The sequence below is a fragment of the Apodemus sylvaticus genome, chromosome 9 (genome assembly GCF_947179515.1).
Source record: "Apodemus sylvaticus chromosome 9, mApoSyl1.1, whole genome shotgun sequence".
Taxonomy (NCBI): Eukaryota; Metazoa; Chordata; class Mammalia; order Rodentia; family Muridae; genus Apodemus; species Apodemus sylvaticus.
Window position 1 is genome coordinate 66,810,336 of NC_067480.1, and position 20,077 is coordinate 66,830,412.

Here is a 20,077-nt window from a genome sequence, read left to right on the forward strand (position 1 = left end):
AAAGAAAGAAAGAAAGAAGGAAGGAAGGAAGGAAGGAAGGAAGGAAGGAAGGAAGGAAGGAAAGAAAGAAAGAAAGAAAGAAAGAAAGAAAGAAAGAAAGAAAGAAAGAAAGAAAGAAAATTGTCACAATTCGCTAGATGTTCCCTTCCTAAGTGCCTCATGTAAACACACTTTAGGTTTACTCTAAAAGACATTTGGATATACTACCCCATTTTGCAACTTCAGCAGACACAACCGAACCTGTGATCGAGGAGAAAGGACTTAAAAGTTTTGTGTGTAAGGAGAGAGAAGGGTTTGACAGGGACAAAAAGCGGTTACAGCAGTAAACCCCTATCTCTGTTCTGCAGACCTCATCCCAACGAATCCAGCTGCACCCCGCCCGCAAAGACCTTTGGGGCTTCTGATAGAGAGTCCAGATACAAGGCCTGTGCTCATGAGTAGCTCTCTTCATTACCAGGTGTCGTTCTGGCGGTGCTTGAAGTGTGCAAGCTGGTTGGAGTGTCAATGATTAGGATCACTCTTGAAGTGGTGACAAAACTGACAAAGGTAAGCTAAGCGATGGGCTGACACAAGAAGCAGGTATGCCCTGGGGAGGAAACGGAGGTCATTTGAAGCTTACACCTGGTGCATTTTCCTTTAGTTATTCCCCTGTCCCTCCAGGAGGCCAGGCCCAGGGTCCCAACTGGGACAACCGGTATTCCTGGTTACTTCCCTTCAGCACCTGGGGCCTGTGGAGTAGCTGAAGACGCAGGAGCGGCTGGGGTTAGAACCCAGAGGGAAAGGGCAGTGAAGGGTGCTGCCTCCTTGCAGTGCCGGTAGGACAGAAGGCGGCCTGCATTCGCGGGGCTGCATTGTGATCTTTGAGCTCGCTTCCTGAGCTTTGATTCCGCAGCTTTAGGAGAAAGCCCTCTCTATAGTTTGGGGAAGGAAAACATTCTGCGCTGCAGGCAGGCCGGAAGTGACTTGTATTTACTTAGCTACCTGCATTCCGAAGTGTAGCTGGGGGTGGAGGCTCCTTTTTTTCCGCGCCAGCTCCCGCTGAGCTTTGCCTAGGGACTGTCCGGCAATCTGGTGGCTAGAGAGAAGAGCTTCCTTCTAGCACCTGCCAATCGGCTTTGTGCAAAATGTCTCTGTAGTGTTCCCTCCGGGTCCTCACACCGTCCCAGTCCTACCGTGCGGGCCACTTCTTGGGTTTCTCCTATGGTAGCCCAGCCAAAGCGCAGGTTGTCCGTGCCTCCTGAGAGGGCGGCGAGAGCGCTGCAGGCACGGACCGGGTTGTCCAGCCGGGAGGGGCGGTGCCGGCGCTCGCGAGCTCCGCCCCCGGTTCCCTATAAGCGGCTGTCCGGCCCTCGGCGGCGGCGGCGGTGGCGGCGGCGGCGAGAGCAGGCTCAGGGTCTCCGGTGGCCGGTGGATCCTCCAACCCGCTCCCCATAAGGCTTTGGCTTTCCAACTTCAGCTACAGTGTTAGCTAAGTTTGGAAAGAAGACAAAAAGAAGATCCCGGTGGCAGCTTTGCTGTTCTTTGCCTTAGTTGTCTTTTGGGGTCTTTCAGCACAAGACTGTTTGTTGTGCTTATAGTGGTGCTATCTCCGGTTCCTCACACTCCTGTTGTGAACAAGCCCCCGGGCAAGAGCAGCCGAAGCTACTAGCATCAGAACAAACAAGGGGAGAGCGCCTGGTGTCATGACCAAGGCAAGAGATCCTCAGACCGGTCAGGAAGGATGCTGTGGTGAGTTGAGTAATTGAATGTTTCAAGTGGTGGGAAAGCAGGTGGGTACAGGGGGGGCATGTAGTTCCATGAGAGTTGATTTCGGTTTTGATGGGGGTTCAATAAGAATGTAAACGCAAAGTCTGAATAAAAAAGCTTACATATAGGCAAGGATAGAGTAACCTGGGCAGGGCGAAATTCCTTGCATTAAAAAACAAACCCCATCGAAGTTAAGGAGTGTCGAAACAAGAGTTTCTTCACTGCATGAAGTCCGGGCGGTTATTGACCAAGAGGCAACGCTGAATCCAAGTGTATGGTATTAAGTAAACCGAATGCACCAGTCTGTAAGTGACCTGATAAAACTCACACCAAAAGCCAAATTCTAATCTGAGCATATTGGGGTGCTTAAATGTGTTTTTAACTCGTTCTCTGTCCCTTTATAGGATCCTTAGCAAACTACCTGACCTCAGCAAAATTCCTCCTCTACCTTGGCCACTCACTCTCCACTTGGGTAAGTGAGAATGCACACAGTTCTTGAGACATCGTTGCACAAGCTGTTGTTTACTTTCTTTAGAGACAGTTGTATTAGAGAACTTGCAGTTTTGTCATTCTGTTAAGTAAATAAATCGTCCTAAAATACATGTTTCAACAAAAGAAACATTGTTTTCTTCACAGATGTTCCCATGAATGTTAATAAATTTTACTTATTAGTAAAAATTTAAAGCTTTACATAGACTGACAACAGTTTGACACAAGATCCACAGGTACAGGAAAACTTGCAGAGTTACTAGGGTTGGTAAACTCTAATTGGGCCTCCTACTGAACTGGAAAGGGTATCTCATGGGCCCTCTTGGGTTAATGTCTGGTACCGGCATGCAGCATTATGGAAACAGAGTAGAAGGGTAGACTGCCGAATACTGGCCTATTAGGATTACAGTAGTATTGTAAAATGAATATATTTAATCGAAGATCAAACATCTTCGATAAATGATAACAGTTCTAATCTTCAAAGTTATCTGTAGCTACTTAATTTGTGGGTAGTGTGAGCTGTGTTAAAAGACACCACCCAGTGAAAATTACCCGTGGATTCACAGTTCTGCCTTTGGCTTCCTATGTGGCTTTGGGAGAATCTGAGTCTTTCTGCTGGTCTGGGATCCTCGAGCTATAGCGAGCTGGCTATGTTCAATAGATAATTACTAGAAACTGTCAGGTGGAACAGTCATTCTTATGGCTTAAAGGATACAACTCTGTGCATTACAAATAAAGAAAAAGAATTTCTAAAGAATATTTTGAAGTGCTAATTTCCTTTTAATGGAATCCCCTATTGATTTATCTATAAGATGTGAATGGAAACCACCCTGAGGAAAAGGCTTCCCTATGCCCTGGGGAAATCATTAAGTTGGGTTGTTGACTCTCTAAGGAATAGCAGTCCCAGTTAACTTTGTAGAGAAGCAAGCTCCCATCTTGCTGAATGCTTCCAAAGGGAGTGATTCTGCAAATAAATGAATACACAAAATGGGATTGGCCAGAGTTTGCTTTAGCTGGTGGGCCAAGGGGAAAAAAGCAAAGGAAAACCGTGAAGAACCTTTTATGCATCTAAACCAATTGTTTGTTCCCCTAATTTAATAATAAGCATGAAAAGGACCAGTAATGGAAGAATGTCTGACGTCCTCCTACAGAGCCAGGTGCCTCCCTTCTAAACACTGATTAACTTCAAGGTTCATGTGACCTTTGGGTGACAGACTGGGTGTCAGCCCCCAGAAACATGAGAGGAGCTGTGTGTGTTCCAGGGCACTTTGAAAAAGACTTTTATCAAGAAAATTTAAAGCAATTTCCAACAGAAAAATGAACGATGCTTGTTGCAACCTTATAGTAAATAAGTTAAACGGACAGGTCCTAGAGAGAAAGAGGGACGAAAAGTAACAATAACACAGAAGCCATATAAAGGTTTGTTGGATTCTCCTCCTTACTGCAAAGGAATGCAAGAAAGGAGTGCTCTGAGGAGGTAACTTTGTTTTCTGTCCCTTGTCTCTTGTGGGCCACTCTGTGTATACATATATATATATATATATATATATATATATATATATATATATATATATGATATATTATATAATCTTATTGTATATTATTGAATTATATTTCTATTTAATCATATTTTTCTAAATAATAATTTATAAATAAAATATTGTATATACATTTTACAACGCTGCTAAATCATGATTCCTTAGATATCAGATATAGGAGCAGTTTGACAAAAGATTCTCTGAAGTTAGGTTTGTGTTGATTTGTATGGTTTTTCATTTCTGACTTTCTGTCTACTAACAGATCAATGTTTTATGCTACCATTGGATTTTGTTAAGGAGTTGATAATTTGATTTAGGTTGGACTTTCAAGAGTAACAACAAAAATAGCCACGTAAAGCAATAAAACAGGAGCAAGCTCCTTCTGTTCACACCTGTGTCCCTCAGCTGTTTCCGTTTCAGCCCACTAGCTCTGTGTTTTCAAGGGTTTACTTGTAAAGGCCTCTGCCATCGTGTAGAGTGCCACCCGCCGGTCCTTTCTTGTATTCCTTTTCTTCATAGCATTTGCCACCACCTGTCCTATGCTAGCTTTGCTTTCATCTCTGTACACTGGGACACCGGCAACATGAAAAACAGCCTTGTGTTTTGTATACTGCAGAAGTTTTGGTGCCCACAGTAGCGTTGGGCACGCATCAGAAACCATTCCATGGCCATTTATTAAGTAGACTAATTACTGTGGTTACTTATTCTCAGATCCAGCGTGGGTAGATAGGCATGTAAACAAATATCAAAGTATAGTGATATTTTATAGTGATTTTGTTTGGTGGGGAGGGCAGAAAATGGAGGCATGAAAGGGATGGGTGAGCACTTGGTCCAGTGGTTCTCAACCTGTGGGTCACCAGCCCTTAGAGGATTGAATGGCCTTTTCAGAGGGGTCACCTAAGACCATCAGAAAACATAGATATTTACATTATGATTTATAACAGTAGCAAAATTGCAGTTATAAACTAGCAATGAAAATCTTATGTTGGGGTCACCACAACATGAGGAACTGTATCAAAGGTTCACAGCATTAAGTAGGTTGAGAACCCCTGACTCAGTCAATATTAACTTAGATGTTAGCCAGTTCTTGAGATTTTTTAAGTACATAATTTGTCATTTCTTAAATTAGGATAGCCAAAGAAATTTCAACTTTGTTCTCCAAGCTCTAAATCTTGTGGTCTTTTTTAATTATAATTGAGAGTTGTATCATTCTTTGCCCCAAGACTTCTCTACCTCTTCACTGTTGATATTTGGTGTCTGAAAATTCTCTTACGGACTGATAGATGCTAGTAGTATTTACCTACTTCAAGCTCCCTTCAAGCCTGAGAGTTGTGTTAACCCAAAGCATCTATAGCAAATGATTCCTGAATAGAATCATCACTAGTTATGAATGGCATGTTTTTCATATTAGCACAAATCAATTTAAATTTTGAATATTTAAGATTGTTACCTTACTTTTATTAAATCTTAATAGCAGTTGGCTTATCAATATAATAAATTCTTTCAACATAGGAAATTTATCATGAGGCTTTGGGAAGAGTTCAGAGTTGGCATGCTTTCACACAGGGTTAAATATGTAACAAACTAGGCCTGTGAATTTAGTGATGATGTTAACAAGACATTATCTTTCCTCATGTTAACCTGTGATGTCAAGGCTGGAGCTTACAATGTCTTAAAATGACTATTCTAGACATCTTATACATTAACCTACTTGACTTATTTAAAAGTTGGTGTTAAATTTATACCACACTTTATACCAACTAATTGCAAAATTCATTATATGTTCTGGAACTAAGTGAAAATATAGCCTTTTTTTTTTTCAAAATCTACTGTATTAAAACATTAAAATGACTACTTACTTATATATTTATTTCAACACCTTTGGTCTTATGGGAGCAGACTTTTTCCTTCTGATTGTTCTGCCGTTAATGACTTTGAAATTTACTTGAGAAACAGCAAATTATTAAAAAAAAAAAAAAAAAAAAGATAGCTTCGTAAACCCATCAGAGGCCACAGGGTCCATTCCTATCTGTTCCTGAATTTAAAAGGCTGGCATATATATATATATATATATATATATATATATATATATATATATATATATATATAGCATGTAAGATAAACTAATGCCTATAAACTATTAGTAATAAAACTTAAATGTTTTCCATTGTGCTGGAATGACACATTGAATTAGACAGTATTCAATCTATAAATATTGACATGAAATATCATCTGATATAGCCAGAAAGCACTTATTTGATAAGGAAACAATTTCTTGAGTACAGTGGGCTACAAACTAAAAGCATCTTTCTTTTGTTTAAGGGGGATCGGATGTGGCACTTTGCAGTGTCTGTGTTTCTGGTGGAACTCTATGGAAACAGCCTCCTTTTGACAGCTGTGTACGGGCTGGTGGTGGCAGGCTCTGTTCTGGTCCTGGGAGCCATCATTGGTGACTGGGTGGATAAGAATGCCAGACTTAAGGGTGAGTGCTGTGACATAACTAATCCTGTACTCTCTGGATCAGCCCTGTGCTTCCTCTGGAATGGAGGGAATATCAGACTAAGAGAGAAATGTGACTGCCTGACTCAGAGAAAGCACTAACTCGACACAACTGAAGGATGGGGGTTGGTGGCCACACCTGGATTCCAGGTCCTAAGACTCCTGCACTAGCTGGGGGTCAGGACACTGACCTAATAGATTTTCTTTCTTTTGACAGTTTGTCAGTGTCAAACGTTAACAATTAACCCTGTAATCAATTTTTCTGGGAATTATGTTAAACATTAAAAGTATACTTAGTGCTGGCTTCCCTGTGACTGTGAATTATACTAGAGGCCCACTGGTGTGATGTTCCTGGGAACAGCTTGAACATCTGTCCTCAGGATCACTGTGTTGCATATAAAGGGATGTGTAATGTAATTGAAAACTAAATATTGATACAAGGGAGAAGAACTATGTCTAGACTGCAGACAGCTGAATTATAATTTTTAGAGAAAAAGAAGAAATTATAATGTATTGTGCATGTATTGAACATGTATGATGAATTAACATTTATTCTAGGATATCAAGACATAATCTGTTTTATATACAAGAGACTGAGAATAAGTAAGCAATTTATTTATCTAGAATATAAGAGAAATGTGGATAATTATTTGGAGCTTTGTTAACAATGCAAAGAGCTGGCCATGCCTGCCTGAAGACAGACATTCTTATAACTAGTTGTGTTCAGTTCAATATAACTGCTTCTAAATAGTTGACAGGATTATCAAGTTCTAGGATTTGGCGTTACTAGTACAAAGATTCATATGAAATTTTTTTCTGTTTTGAGACTGTAGAAAAATTTTCTGTATGCTGGAGAAAACCAAATTCTTTTTTATTATACACAGGATATTATCCTTAGGATTCTTTAACCATAAATTTGTTGAGCATTGTAATTATGTGTTAGGAAAGTGCTGAGCTGGATGGAGAAGAGGAATATGGTAAGATGGTAGGGGTCTCCTATGTCTATCAACTCAAGTTACCCTTCAGGTGAAATCCCTGATGCTTATGGAATAAAGTCACCATTTCTTCCTCTGTGCTCTTTGAGATTTTGGTACCTTGGTTGTTGTACTGATGTGACTATAGTAATCTGCCCACACATCCCTCCTTCTGGTGTATTGGCAGTTGGTATCTAATCCTTTGCTATGAAGGAATGCACGCACAGATGCATGAGTAAGTGAGTTCTGTGTTGGGTTTTATTTCAGACTACTTTCTGAGAGCAGCTTGTTGTCTTAGGCCTTTGATATGATCTTCCAAGCCAGGATAAGCGTTACTGGCCTGGATGACAAGATCTGTAATTATAGCTTATGCATTTCAGAATGCTTTCATGAATATTTTATTTGAGTTATCATTATGATTCCATAAAGGAAGGAAGGTGGATGTTATCATCCACACTTGCTAGGCATAAGTATGAAAAGCATTAAGTATCCTGTCCTAGATCTTCGACCTAGTGAATGGTGAAGTAACAACCACTGGGTTTCTATCTGGATTTGCTCTTAACACTTGGTCTGCATGAAGGAGTGTCTCTCTCTAACAGGACTTGCAATTTCCTTGATGGAAGGTGTAGCTTAGAATCTTATAACAATGAGGAATAAAATACTATCAAAAGAAAGTTGCTATTTGTGGATTTTTAGCAAATGCTTGTGCACTCTCCCTTTGTCAAGACCATTTTATTAGATTAAGCCTGCCATGTAAGTAAGAGGGTATGGATTCCATAACTTCCCCCATCATCTCCTTTGTAATCTCCTCTGTGTCTTTATTTTAGCCTAAATAGCAAAGGTCCACCTTAAAAGATGGATCTTATCTTTTAGGTTGTATTTAGGGCAGCAAATTTTCTAGTAAATATGTTAGATGAAAATGCAGTTATCATGAAAGATTTCAGCTAGCAGCAGAAAGTCCCGAGAAGGTCATGTTGTTTGCAGATTTCGCAGGTCTATGTACAGAAAATAACTGCAGCAGAATTTACTGCTGGAAGGTTTTCTTTTGTCTGGTAATCATGCATATATATCAATGTGGTTCAACAACTGTGTAGCTGAAAGCAGCCTGCTCAAGACATGCTGGTGCAGTGAACATTGTGCTTTTGTTCTGTACAGTGGCCCAGACATCCCTGGTGGTTCAGAATGTGTCCGTCATCCTCTGTGGAATCATCCTGATGATGGTTTTTCTACATAAGAATGAGCTTCTGACCATGTATCATGGATGGGTCCTTGTAAGTTCTCTGTGGGCTTCTTGCTCTTTCTTTGTATGCGTTCAGGGTCCTGAGGATGGAACTCAGGACCTCATAAGTGCTAAGCATACGCTCTACCACGGAGCTGTGCATTAGCTCCCTCAGGATTCTGGGTGACAGAAAATGAATATGTAACAGCAGTGAAAATGTAAACCCTTTATGGTTTAGGAGTAAACCTTTGGATTTTTCTTTTGTAACCTTTTAATATCGATTTCTATGTCCACAGATCACTTTGATTCTCTGATGTAATTTTAACAAGTATTTGTGGGATAAATGTTAAAAACGATCATTATATCACTCCTTTCTGTGAACAGTCACATAAGTGATTACTGTTTTTTTGTTTTGTTTTGCATTAACTACAGATGACACAAATATGAACTCTATAATATCTGTTCCATGTGTAGAAAGTAAAGTGACTTCTTATGAATGAGATTTAAAAAAATGTGAACTCACATTAACTCAAGGTTTTTTGTTTTTGTTTTGCTTTCATTCCTCAGACTGTCTGCTATATCCTGATCATCACTATTGCAAACATTGCAAATCTGGCCAGTACTGCCACTGCAATTACAATCCAAAGGGACTGGATTGTTGTTGTGGCGGGAGAGAACAGGAGCAGATTAGCAGGTAACTTGGATTACCTTTTGAACTAAATGCATCTGTCCTGCTAAGTAGGAGTAGGAGGTTTTACACTTGATCACCTGGGAAGGTTTGAGGAGGAGTCTGTGGAGAGCACAGGGCTTTGCATTGTCCTGCTCTAGCTGCCAGACAGTGCAGTGGGTTATCTAATCGTTACCAAGTTAATATTAGTGCACCTACTATCCTATCATGCTCGGAAAAATCTAGCAAATAGAAGATCTCATTTGAACTTTCCCTTTTTTCTTTTTAAATTATGCTGTTTCTGATTTTCCCTTCTGATGGTGACAATCTGACGTGGTATTTTACCCTCTAACTGTGGACATGTGCTTTAAGGATCATACCATCGGTATTTTGGTTTTTTTTTAATACCCATGAACAACACAATTGTTGCAAGGATTCTAGAAGTTATTTTCCATTTCAAAAATAATATTTGAATAGCAGTTATCGCACATCGTACACAATGTAAGGCTTTTGAAACAGTCTTAGTTTATTGGGAACACAGACAAGTGGCTCAGGAGAGAGCAGAGAGCTTACAAGATGGCGCGTATCAGCGCTTCAAAAGCTCCAAATGCCCTCACTTACTGCGCATGCTCCTTCTCCATTGTCCTCAACAGAGCACATAGGCTAGAGCCGGATTGATCATTACACAGGTGCGGCAGGAGGGCTACCAGAGCGACAGATCAGCTGAACTGACTCTGCTGGTCATTAAGATAATGAATATCACAAACACATTACCCAACAACCCTGGTAGACAAGAAAACCATTCTTGATGACTAAAGTGGCTTACTCCAGGATGCAGAAGGAAAGATTATGTGCTGGAGTTAGCAAGAGGCTCTGTTTGACTAGGCTAAAAAGAAGATAGGAAGGAAAGAGTGACTGAAGGAGAACAAAGTCTATGGGAGGCCTGGAACAGGATTGGCCAACTTGCTGCATATGTCCTCCAATAGCTAGGAATTTGGCCCCACGTATTCGTAGGTGACTGACGACGTCATGCTTAGCCCTGATCTAGAACAAAAGGAATTTGTCTGAATCATCACTTCCTGGTAGCAGTATTACAGCCTGGAGAAATATTCCTGGGCTTTGGGGTTTGTGTATGAGGTGAGCGCAGCACAGTGAATGTGCCCTGCGGGGAATTCTCCTTGCTCCTTCTCATTGTTCATTTACAAATAATAATAATAATAATAATAATAATAATTCCACATCTCTTTTTTTGTCACGTTGAAAGAGAAGATAAGACTTCATCGTTTTGTTGTTGTTAACTTTCTGTTTTTAACATTTTAAGCACGTAACGTGTATATTTTAAAATTCAGAGCATATCAAAGAGTCTATTTTGAAAATAGGTCACAAATATATTTTTCTAACATGTTTGAAGGAAAAAGATGGCTTCTAGATTATTTTCTTTAACTTATCTGAATATATTAACTGTACTCATTTTGACCCTGTAAAGTCCATTTAAAGTCCATTTAAATTAAAAAGGTTGTTTGAGGGAGCTGGAGATACGGCTTGGTGCATAAGAGCACATACTCCTCTTCTGGGGGACATGAGTTCTGATCTCAGAGAGGCATCAGACAGTCGCCAAACTCCAGCTGCAGATGATCTGAAACCCTAGGCTCTGTGGGCATGTGCCTTTATGTGCACATACCTGCACAATACACACAATTAAAAAGTGATTAAAAGAAACATTTTTAAAATGTTTAACTCCTTCAAATAGCCTTGTTAAAGGGCAATACTCACTCTTTATGTGGTCCTAGTATAATTATACAAACAACATTACTCTGTGAACCTATGAAAAGATGTTTTAGAACAACCAAAAATATGACTGGCCAATTCTCAGCTTAAAGTATCTTTACTGTGAATTATTGCACGATAGACAAATCTAGAACAGGCAGCCTGTTTCCTTCCCTGTGGGCTTTCTCTAGTTTAAGAAGGGGAATGGAATGTCTGCTTTCCTCTTCTGTCGGCCCAGTCTTCAGGGCTGAAGTGTGGTTACTAGAGCAGTGAGGGAAACCTGCAAGCTTTCTTTCCTGATCTTTAACCACAGCAGGTATTAACGAAAAACCATGTTTCAAAGCAGGATACAGAGACGTCTTTAGTTCAGAGGGTCAGCAGATGTCTAGCCATGGGTTTTGGGTGCCATTTATGCTATAAGCAGAATTTTAAAAGTCAGGATAAAAAGTCCATGGCTAAACAAAAATAGAAGAAAGAAGAAGAAAAGTAGTCTGTGGGGGCACTCCAGCTGTTCTTTGGCTTCTGGTGAGGATGTTAGAAAACCAGGTAGGAGACTGAGCTATAAGGCTGTGTGTGTGTGTGTGTGTGTGTGTGTGTGTGTGAGTGACTAATCATAAAAAGTAAGATTATGAGTTGGCTGTTGGATACTCGCTCATCTTTCTTTATCCCGGTAGTCATTGATTCCGGAGAGCTTTAAAATTGGAAGCTGTGTCATTAAGGGAAAGAACAGGAAAAACAGTCAGAGAGCTCCAGAAAAGGCATAGTTTTTCACATGCATACTCTTGTTTAAGTACTCTATAAATTAAGATATTTTTCAGGTACTTGGTGTATTATTTTAAGATATTCTCCTTTACATTCAGTCTGCATAAACCTCCTTTCCCCAGACTTTCCAGCCCATCTGTTGCCCCCTTTCCTTTCTTTGTGGGACAATCTTTAGTAACAGTTTCTTAGGGTTTCTTTCTAATTATTCTGAAGAAAAATCCAGTGATTTGCTTTGATTGAGCATGGCACATAAATTTCCTGTCTGAAGTCTACTGATTAAAAGATGGTTTCATAGTTTAGGGAGGAGAGCCTGTGGGCTCCTATTTATTCAGTAAATCCCTTTTGAAAAGACATATTCTTCTGTGTGGCATTACAGTAAAAGAAATTATTTAGTGCCATGTTCTGTACCATAGCTATAGCCAAAACAGTCAAATCAGAGCCAGGAGAACACTCATTTGAGTGTTCTTTTGAAAATCAATATAAGTTCACAAAGAGCATATGTTTGAATATTCAGAAGACTGATTCTATTCTAGGCTGTTACCAATAAAATGAACAGGTCTTTAGAACTACTGTTTAATTCATTCTTCTCTAAAGATATAAAACCTTCCTAAGTATCACATAAGAAATAAAAACTGGGGTCTTGGAAGCTCTGTGATCATCTAGGGAAAGAGAACCATTTAATTAAAACACTTCTCGTTGTTATGATGTTTTAAGATCCAGCTCTTATTACATCAATTGTTTGCTTTTTGGATTCAGTCTGTTACTTGGACCAGATGCTTCCTATGTCAGTATTGGCTTATGCACTGGACACCTCTTTGTGGGCAGACGATGTTAGGGGAGCGTCTGCAAGGATAGTCCGATGAAACCAATGGAGGATGCTTTTGCCTTTCAAGTGAAAGGTAAAGAATATCAAAGTTCTCCCATTATCATATACACGATACACTCAGGCTAATCAGAAAGCACTCAAAGACTAGAAGGCATGCAGGGCACAAGACAGGCAATTTTCCATGAATGTACTCATTAGTCATTGATTCTCCATTGCCAATCTAGATGATTGTTAAGGACCTGCCTTGTTAATCTCACCCTGCTTTGTGCTATAGGGCATGACAAAGGAGATAATTTCCTTAGCTGCCCTTCCTTCATCTTTGACACTGTTGTACATTCCCAGGGTCAAACTTTAGAAAGCCTCCTTACTACCATGAAATCTTCCTGCCTCATCATCTGTCTTTGGCATCTGTGTCCTAGCCTACTACCCATCCATCCTCCCAGCCCTCTCCCTCAGCTCCCAGCCCAACAGCCCTGCATGATAGCCTATGACTTGCAGGTTCTCTCTTACCCAGTTTAAATCCTAAGACCAGTCATGATGGCAGGCTGACTCCCCAGGGAATAGCCTTGGCTCACGTGACTCCCTGTCCTTGTTAGGCTGACTCAGTATCCCCATGTCAATCCAACTTTTCACAGTAGAACAAGACTGGAGAAAACCACGAGACTGAGCTCAGTGTTCCCTTGAGCATGAAGTTGATCTTTTCCTTCATTCAGTAATCAAATCTTTTCTCTGTCTCCTGCCTTTTCCCTCCTTCCTGGGGGGGTTGTTTTGCACTTTCGCCTATATCCTGAAGGAACTCTTCCACCTTCCTCACATCCTGCTGACTTTTGTTGTATTTTACTTTTTACTCTGGGCACTTTGCTCGGAGGCAAAGTACCTGGAGGGACACCTGCTGAAAGATTTCCTGGAGTTGATACCAAGTTCTGAAACTAGCTTTCTTCAGGCACTTGCCCTCCTGCTCCACTGTCTTTGAGGTTGAGGTACGCAGTAGTTTTCACTGGACCATTGAGGGTCCTTCACCATTACACTTTGAAGCACTGTCCCCATTTCGTTTCCAGGACACTATACTTTTGTTTTTATCATCTTGCTAGTTTCTACTGGATGGTGTGGTTATAAAAAGATAAAGAGAGGAGGAATATGTTCAATGGAGGTGTGGTGAAATATGGGGGAAAGGGGTGCCTCTGCAGGCCACATGTCGGTATAGTATAGAATAGAGTTTATTCATGGTATGGGAGGGAAGTTAAGAGGTTAGTAGAGGCAGAGAAAGGGAGAGGAAGGGGACAGAGAGAGAGAGAGAGAGAGAGAGAGAGAGAGAGAGAGAGAGAGAGAGAGAGAGAGGAAAGGAGGAGGAAGAAGAGGAGGAGGAGGAGTGGCCAGCTATGAACATGGGGGGAGGGAAGCAGAGAAAGAGCAAGAGAGCATAGAGGGGGCTAGCAGTGCCTTTTACAGTGGGTCAGGCCTATGTGGCTGTTGCTAGGTAACTGTGGGGCAGAGTTTAGACCGAATGCTAACACTGACTCTTCAGACCACTAAACATTGGCATTACCAATACTTTAGCCTCTATACATTCTCTATGCATTCTCTCTTGAGATTCCATTTAATGTCATTGTTTTAAAAGTTGGCAAATGTCCAAAATTGGGTCTTATCTCTGTCCAAATCTTCAACCTCATTTATTTGTTTAACCATTGCTCACAACAGAGCCTCTTGAATGTCAGTGGGTCTGTCAAAATCAATATTTCCAAAATCAAATTTGAGTTCTCTTAGACTACATTTGAATATTCTGAAGTCATCTGTTTCTCAGTAAATATTTACTCAAGAAAAATAAATAACATTTTGTAGAGCCACCTGTGACTCTTCTTATTCTCTCTTCATCAGAATCTATAATCAAGTCATCCTAATTCTGCCTTTAAAGCAGTGGTTCTTAACCTATGGGCCCTGACCCCTTTGTGGGGGATGTCAAATGACCATTTCACAGGGGTCACATATCAGATACCCTGCATAATTTACATTATGATTCATAAGAGTAGCAAAACTACAATTATGTAGTAGTGATGAAATAATTTTATGGTTGGGGGGTCACTATAACATGAGGAACTATATTAAAGGGTCACAGCATTAGGCAGGTCAAGAGCCGCTGCTTTAAAGGAGCATTGTATTTGCATGCCTATTAATGAACATATTTCTATTCATATATATTATATACAGTGTGTATTATATATTGTTTATTGACTTTTCCTAGAGAAATGTTAGCTTCATGAAAACAGGGGGAAGACATTTTTTTTTCTTCATAGCAAAGGGTTTGGCCAAAGAGTGCCTTCAGGAGCAAGCTTCTCAGGAGTCTGCGCTGTTGGTTTAGATTTATAGCACATAAACACAGGTGGGAATGCTCACTTACCTGCCTCTTGTGCCTACCTTTGTAGACATGAATGCGACCATTAGAAGGATTGACCAGCTGACCAATATCCTGGCCCCCATGGCTGTCGGCCAGATTATGACATTCGGTTCCCCGGTCATTGGCTGTGGTTTCATTTCTGGTTGGAATTTGGTGTCCATGTGTGTGGAATACTTCTTGCTCTGGAAGGTTTACCAGAAGACCCCTGCTCTGGCTGTAAAAGCTGCTCTCAAGGTAGAGGAGTCAGAACTGAAGCAGCTGACCTCACCTAAAGGTAACTGTGTGTAACCACCAGCTCTGTGCTCCAAGCTCCCACTCAGACCTTAAACTTTCTGGTGAAGACCAAGTTCTAGTCTAGGCTGCATTTCCAGGGAAAGCCTAGATGAGTTGGACTATCATCTTTTGAGATTCTGGAAAGAATTGAGGGTTGGATCTGAAAATGATTGGGGTTAGATTCCTGGCCCTTCTTTTTTTTTTTTTTTTTTTTCCTTTTTTTTATTCGATATATTTTTTATTTACATTTCAATTTTTGATGTATGCAGTGGGCAGAGAGAAACCACTGATGACGGTGCCTGGGAAGATGGTTCATAGAAATGAGACGATGAGAACATGAAAATTTCTTAATATTTTCTAAGGGGAATAAAATCGCCATTTGGGAACTGTGGGAGGCAGAAAGAGAGGCAAGATTTTTTCCAGGAGAAGGGAAGGCTCGTTTTCTGGTGAAGGAAATCTTATTGAGGTCCCAGAAAAGAAGATACTTTATTTCCCCACATAATTTTTATGCTCTATTTGATGAGTGTTTCTGCAGTTTACTTCAGTGAGAGTGTAATATTTAAAAGAAGAGAGGCTTAAAAAGAGACCAACAGTATTTTTAAAGCAAAACTGCTAACTTGAGAGTTATTCCATGGCTGTAATTCATAAATTACCAGTAAAATAAAAAACATTATAATGTAGTCGTCAAGGAGATCCAGAAAAAAATAACTGGCTTTTACTCCTCACATTCCTCCTCTAAAATAATGATGTGTCTTATTAACAGATACTGAGCCAAAACCTTTGGAGGGAACTCATCTAATGGGTGAGAAAGACTCCAACGTCCGTGAACTTGAATGTGAACAAGAGCCCACCTGCGCCTCCCAGATCGCGGAGCCCTTCCGCACTTTCCGAGATGGATGGGTCTCCTACTATAATCAGCCAGTATTTCTGGCTGGCATGGGCTTGGCTTTTCTCTACATGACAGTCCTGGGCTTTGACTGTATCACTACAGGGTACGCCTACACTCAGGGGCTGAGTGGATCCATCCTCAGTATTTTGATGGGAGCATCAGCAATAACTGGAATAATGGGAACTGTGGCCTTCACTTGGCTACGTCGAAAATGTGGCCTTGTTCGCACTGGTCTATTCTCAGGACTAGCCCAGCTTTCCTGTTTGATCTTGTGTGTGATCTCCGTGTTCATGCCTGGAAGCCCCTTGGACCTGTCTGTTTCTCCATTTGAAGATATCCGTTCTAGGTTTATGCATGTGGAGCCAGCATCCCCAACTACCAAAATACCTGACACCGTCGTTACAGCAGAAACGCATATGTCCAATGTGTCTGATGTTGTTAATACTGTCCATGAGATGAGTACTAAATCTGTCCCCATAATCTCCGTAAGCCTGCTGTTTGCAGGAGTCATTGCTGCTAGAATCGGTAAGAACTCTCTGCATGCTAAAAATCATCATTTTAGAAACCTAGTGTAGAGAATTCAACAATAAATTATCTGAAGTACTTTATAGATGTTAATTTAGGCAAAAACCCATAATTTATATATAGAATTTACTCTCTAAACATGAAATTTCGCTTAATAGTTTAAACTATATCTTTGCATGTATGTCTGTGTATGTGTGTGTGTATATAAAGTGTTTAGGTTTTTTTCCTAAATTTTGTGTGTGTGTGTGTGTGTGTGTGTGTGTGTGTGTGTGTGTCATGTGTTGGGAGAGAAGCCAGGATCCTATGCATGTTAAGTGAGCCCTCTAATTCTGAGATATATCCCCAAATGAATATTTTTAAGTCTTTCCCCCTTCCCATGTGTGCCTGTTTGTGTGTTACTGGGGATCAAACCCAGAGTCTTCTGCATGCTAGGGAAGTGCCTCAAATTGTTACTCTTCTGAAGAGAGAGTGGTTGTAAGCAACGTCCTTCAAGAGCCTTGTCTAGCTACGTGTATTTACTGCCTCACATATGAGTTTTTAAACTTCTTTCAGGAAGCATTGTGTAAAGGCATCTTGCAGAGCAGAATTTAAGTAATCATTAATGGAACACTGGTGTATGGCCTCTGAATTCATTCATTCTTGAAATGAAACCATATTTATCTTGGGACACAGAGCAATTCATTAATTTATCAGAGATATTAATACTCAGTCAAGACAGCTTTATTGGGAGCCCTATGATACTCAAGCAGCAATATAACAGTGGTTTAAAGTTTCTCTGCTCTTTAGCTGTGGCAGCACATTAAGTCACTTTAAACTTTAGAAGTGCTAGACTCTATGGGCTCTGCATCCTTGATGCTTTTTTAGTCTGAGTAATCGCAGAAAACATGACTGAGAAGCTTGTGACTCAGCTTTATTGTATCCTGTGGCTGGGAAAATCATTTCTTGAAGGCATTAGTATATACTAATAAGTTATATAATATACTATATACTCATAAATTATACAAGGCAAAATGTGATTGATATTTTCTATATACAGGTAATTCAAAGGTTGTAGAACTTCAATGTGTTTTACATATATTAATTCACTTGGATACTGTGAGCTATATAACTATACATTAAATTATACACTAAAGTTTAACCTTTTAAAATATTCTTTACCATACAGGTCTTTGGTCCTTTGATTTGACTGTGACACAGTTGCTGCAAGAAAATGTGATTGAATCGGAAAGAGGCATTATCAATGGTGTGCAGAACTCCATGAACTACCTTCTCGACCTTCTGCATTTCATCATGGTCATCTTGGCCCCAAATCCTGAAGCTTTTGGCTTGCTGGTATTGATTTCAGTCTCCTTTGTGGCAATGGGACATCTTATGTATTTCCGATTTGCCCAGAAGACTCTGGGCAACCAGATTTTTGTTTGTGGTCCTGATGAAAAAGAAGTTACAGATGAAAATCAACCTAATACATCTGTTGTGTAAAATAGTTTAGCTGTGGCCCCTGTTACTAGATTGTGGAGAGCATGTGTGCTTATTTTGTACTTCAGAATTCTAATAAATGCCTGCATTTTTCTCTGGTTTTACCACAGCTGTGCCTTAAGGGCTAGGAGCACTAACTAACCTTCGCCAGCAAAGATGGTTATTTCTCCTTACATGTAAAAATGGGGAAATATGAAGAGGGAGAAGAAAAGTCAGCATGTGTATAGGGAAGGGCTTAATGGTAAAATGAACTTCCCTTATTCTTATGAGTATATTAAATTTTAAAGAATGGCTGTCAGGTGAGTGAAATTATTCCTTAGCAGATATTTATTGTCTACTAGAATGATCAATTCACCCTAAAACTCACTCTTATAAAAGTCTGGTCCACTTCCTTTTTTTTTAAGATCAGTAATATTTTTTTCTCAGTTACATTACAGAAACACGTTTTTCTCCATGTATGAAGATTATAGTCTAATAATGAGTATTATCCTTATTAATCCCATTGAACTTAAGGAATTTGTTCTATGTGGAGGATGAAATAAGTAACTAGATTTGTCCAAAAGGTTCATGGTATAACTTTTGCATTTTTGACTATTAGATAGGGCAAAATATTACAGTAATGTGCATATGTAGCTCTTCATAAAATGACTCTCTAAATCTGCAGAAAGAAGAAAAGCTGTAGATTTCTAGTGTGGTACAGAAGGACTTAAATCTTGTTATTAGTGTGATTGTAGAAAGTGGAAGCTAAGGGTGAGGACCTCGTGTACCCAGAGTCACTGTCAACAGCTACCACTAACTATCTTGGTATATGAAAGAGCTGACCCCAGACCTGGCACCTCACAGGCAGAAAAACAGCCCACACTAAGAAAGGGCGCAAATCAATGATGAGTCTGTATAGAACATTTCACCTTCGCTGACTTGGGCCAATGTGTCTGTTATTTCCGTGTTTTTCTAGAGTAAGAATAGTCACAAAAGTTCCCCTTTCAATATCTCTGAAAAGAATAAAGAAAAAAATGTTTGTACATATTTTTTAAACTGTTCTGCAAGTCTTTTTGTAACATGCAGCACCAACATGGGACATTGCCTTAACTTTGGATGCACTTTCATGGAGACCGCCATGCGTTGCCACAAGCACTTTCTTTGTCTTTCAGTTTAATCTTTTCCTTAATTTTTCTATAGTATAGCATAATGATCTACTATGTTGTAAAATCTTCATAAAATATTTCTATATAAAATGTTTGCAAAATCTTAATTTTTCTTTACTGAGTCGTGTTCTCCAATTATTGTTACTTATTTCAAAATTAGCATATAAAAAGTATTTGATATCATTATGGCCTTCTGAACAAAGTGGCTATAATCAATCTCTCCTCTCACATGCCCCTCCCTACCCCACCCTCCTTGCTGCCTTCCAATAACTTCTCTCCTATGTCCTCTGACCACGTCCTGTCCTTCCTTGTCACCTAGCCATACCTTGTCTTTTTGTAAGCTTACTTGAGATGAGAATCAGCATATGACACAGAACTTGTGTGTCTTTCTGAGTTTGGATGACTGCACTTAAAATTATAATTTCCAGACCCATCTATTTTCCAGAAATTTTCAAATTTACAATTGTCTTCATAGTGGAGAAGATTCTGTTGTGTATATAAGCACATTTTCACTATCAGTTCATCTCTTCGAGGACATGTAGGCTACTCTACTTCTTTGCTATTCTTAAGAGAGCTCTGACTACCGTGGCAGGTACCTCTGTGGTGGGATATAGAATCCTTGGCTATGTGCCCTGGAGTGGTATAGTTGACTCATGACACTTCTTTTTTTAATTTTTACGAACTCTTCATAATAATTTATATAATGCCTATATTAGTTTTCAGTGCTATCAGTGATGGACAAGGGTTCCTTTCCCCAGGTCCTTGCCAGCATTGGCCGTTAGGTGGCCATTCTGATGAGTGAGGTGCTATCTCAGAGAACCTACAATCTTCTCTTCTCTGTTGACTGGGGATGTTGAACGAGTTTGAAATTCTTTTTAGTTATTTATGAT

The 20,077-nt window shown here is 39.9% G+C and overlaps 1 protein-coding gene across 2 annotated transcripts; it reads left to right on the forward strand.

Moving 5' to 3' along the window:
- Positions 1–441: 441 nt before the first annotated feature.
- On the forward strand, positions 442–19,294 carry Slc40a1 (solute carrier family 40 member 1). Of its 2 annotated transcripts, XM_052191981.1 has the most exons (9): positions 442–546; positions 1,578–1,728; positions 2,151–2,218; positions 6,096–6,255; positions 8,402–8,517; positions 9,033–9,159; positions 14,908–15,153; positions 15,916–16,566; positions 17,732–19,294. In XM_052191981.1, exons 2-9 carry the CDS (start codon positions 1,683–1,685, stop codon positions 18,043–18,045), a joined length of 1,728 nt encoding a protein of 575 aa, XP_052047941.1. In that variant the 5' UTR covers positions 442–546; positions 1,578–1,682; the 3' UTR covers positions 18,046–19,294. The 2 variants fall into 2 exon arrangements, with proteins under 2 accessions (XP_052047941.1, XP_052047940.1); XM_052191980.1 differs by lacking the exon at positions 442–546 and having other exon boundaries at positions 1,372–1,728.
- The last annotated feature ends 783 nt before the right edge of the window (positions 19,295–20,077 follow it).

Coding starts and splice junctions, on each gene's coding strand:
- Slc40a1 (XM_052191981.1), top strand. CDS start 1,683: ATGACCAAGGCAAGAGATCCTCAGACCGGTCAGGAAGGATGCTGTG. Junction 2,219..6,095: donor GCCACTCACTCTCCACTTGG/GTAAGTGAGAAT, acceptor CTTTTGTTTAAG/GGGGATCGGATGTGGCACTT. Junction 8,518..9,032: donor TGTATCATGGATGGGTCCTT/GTAAGTTCTCTG, acceptor TTCATTCCTCAG/ACTGTCTGCTATATCCTGAT.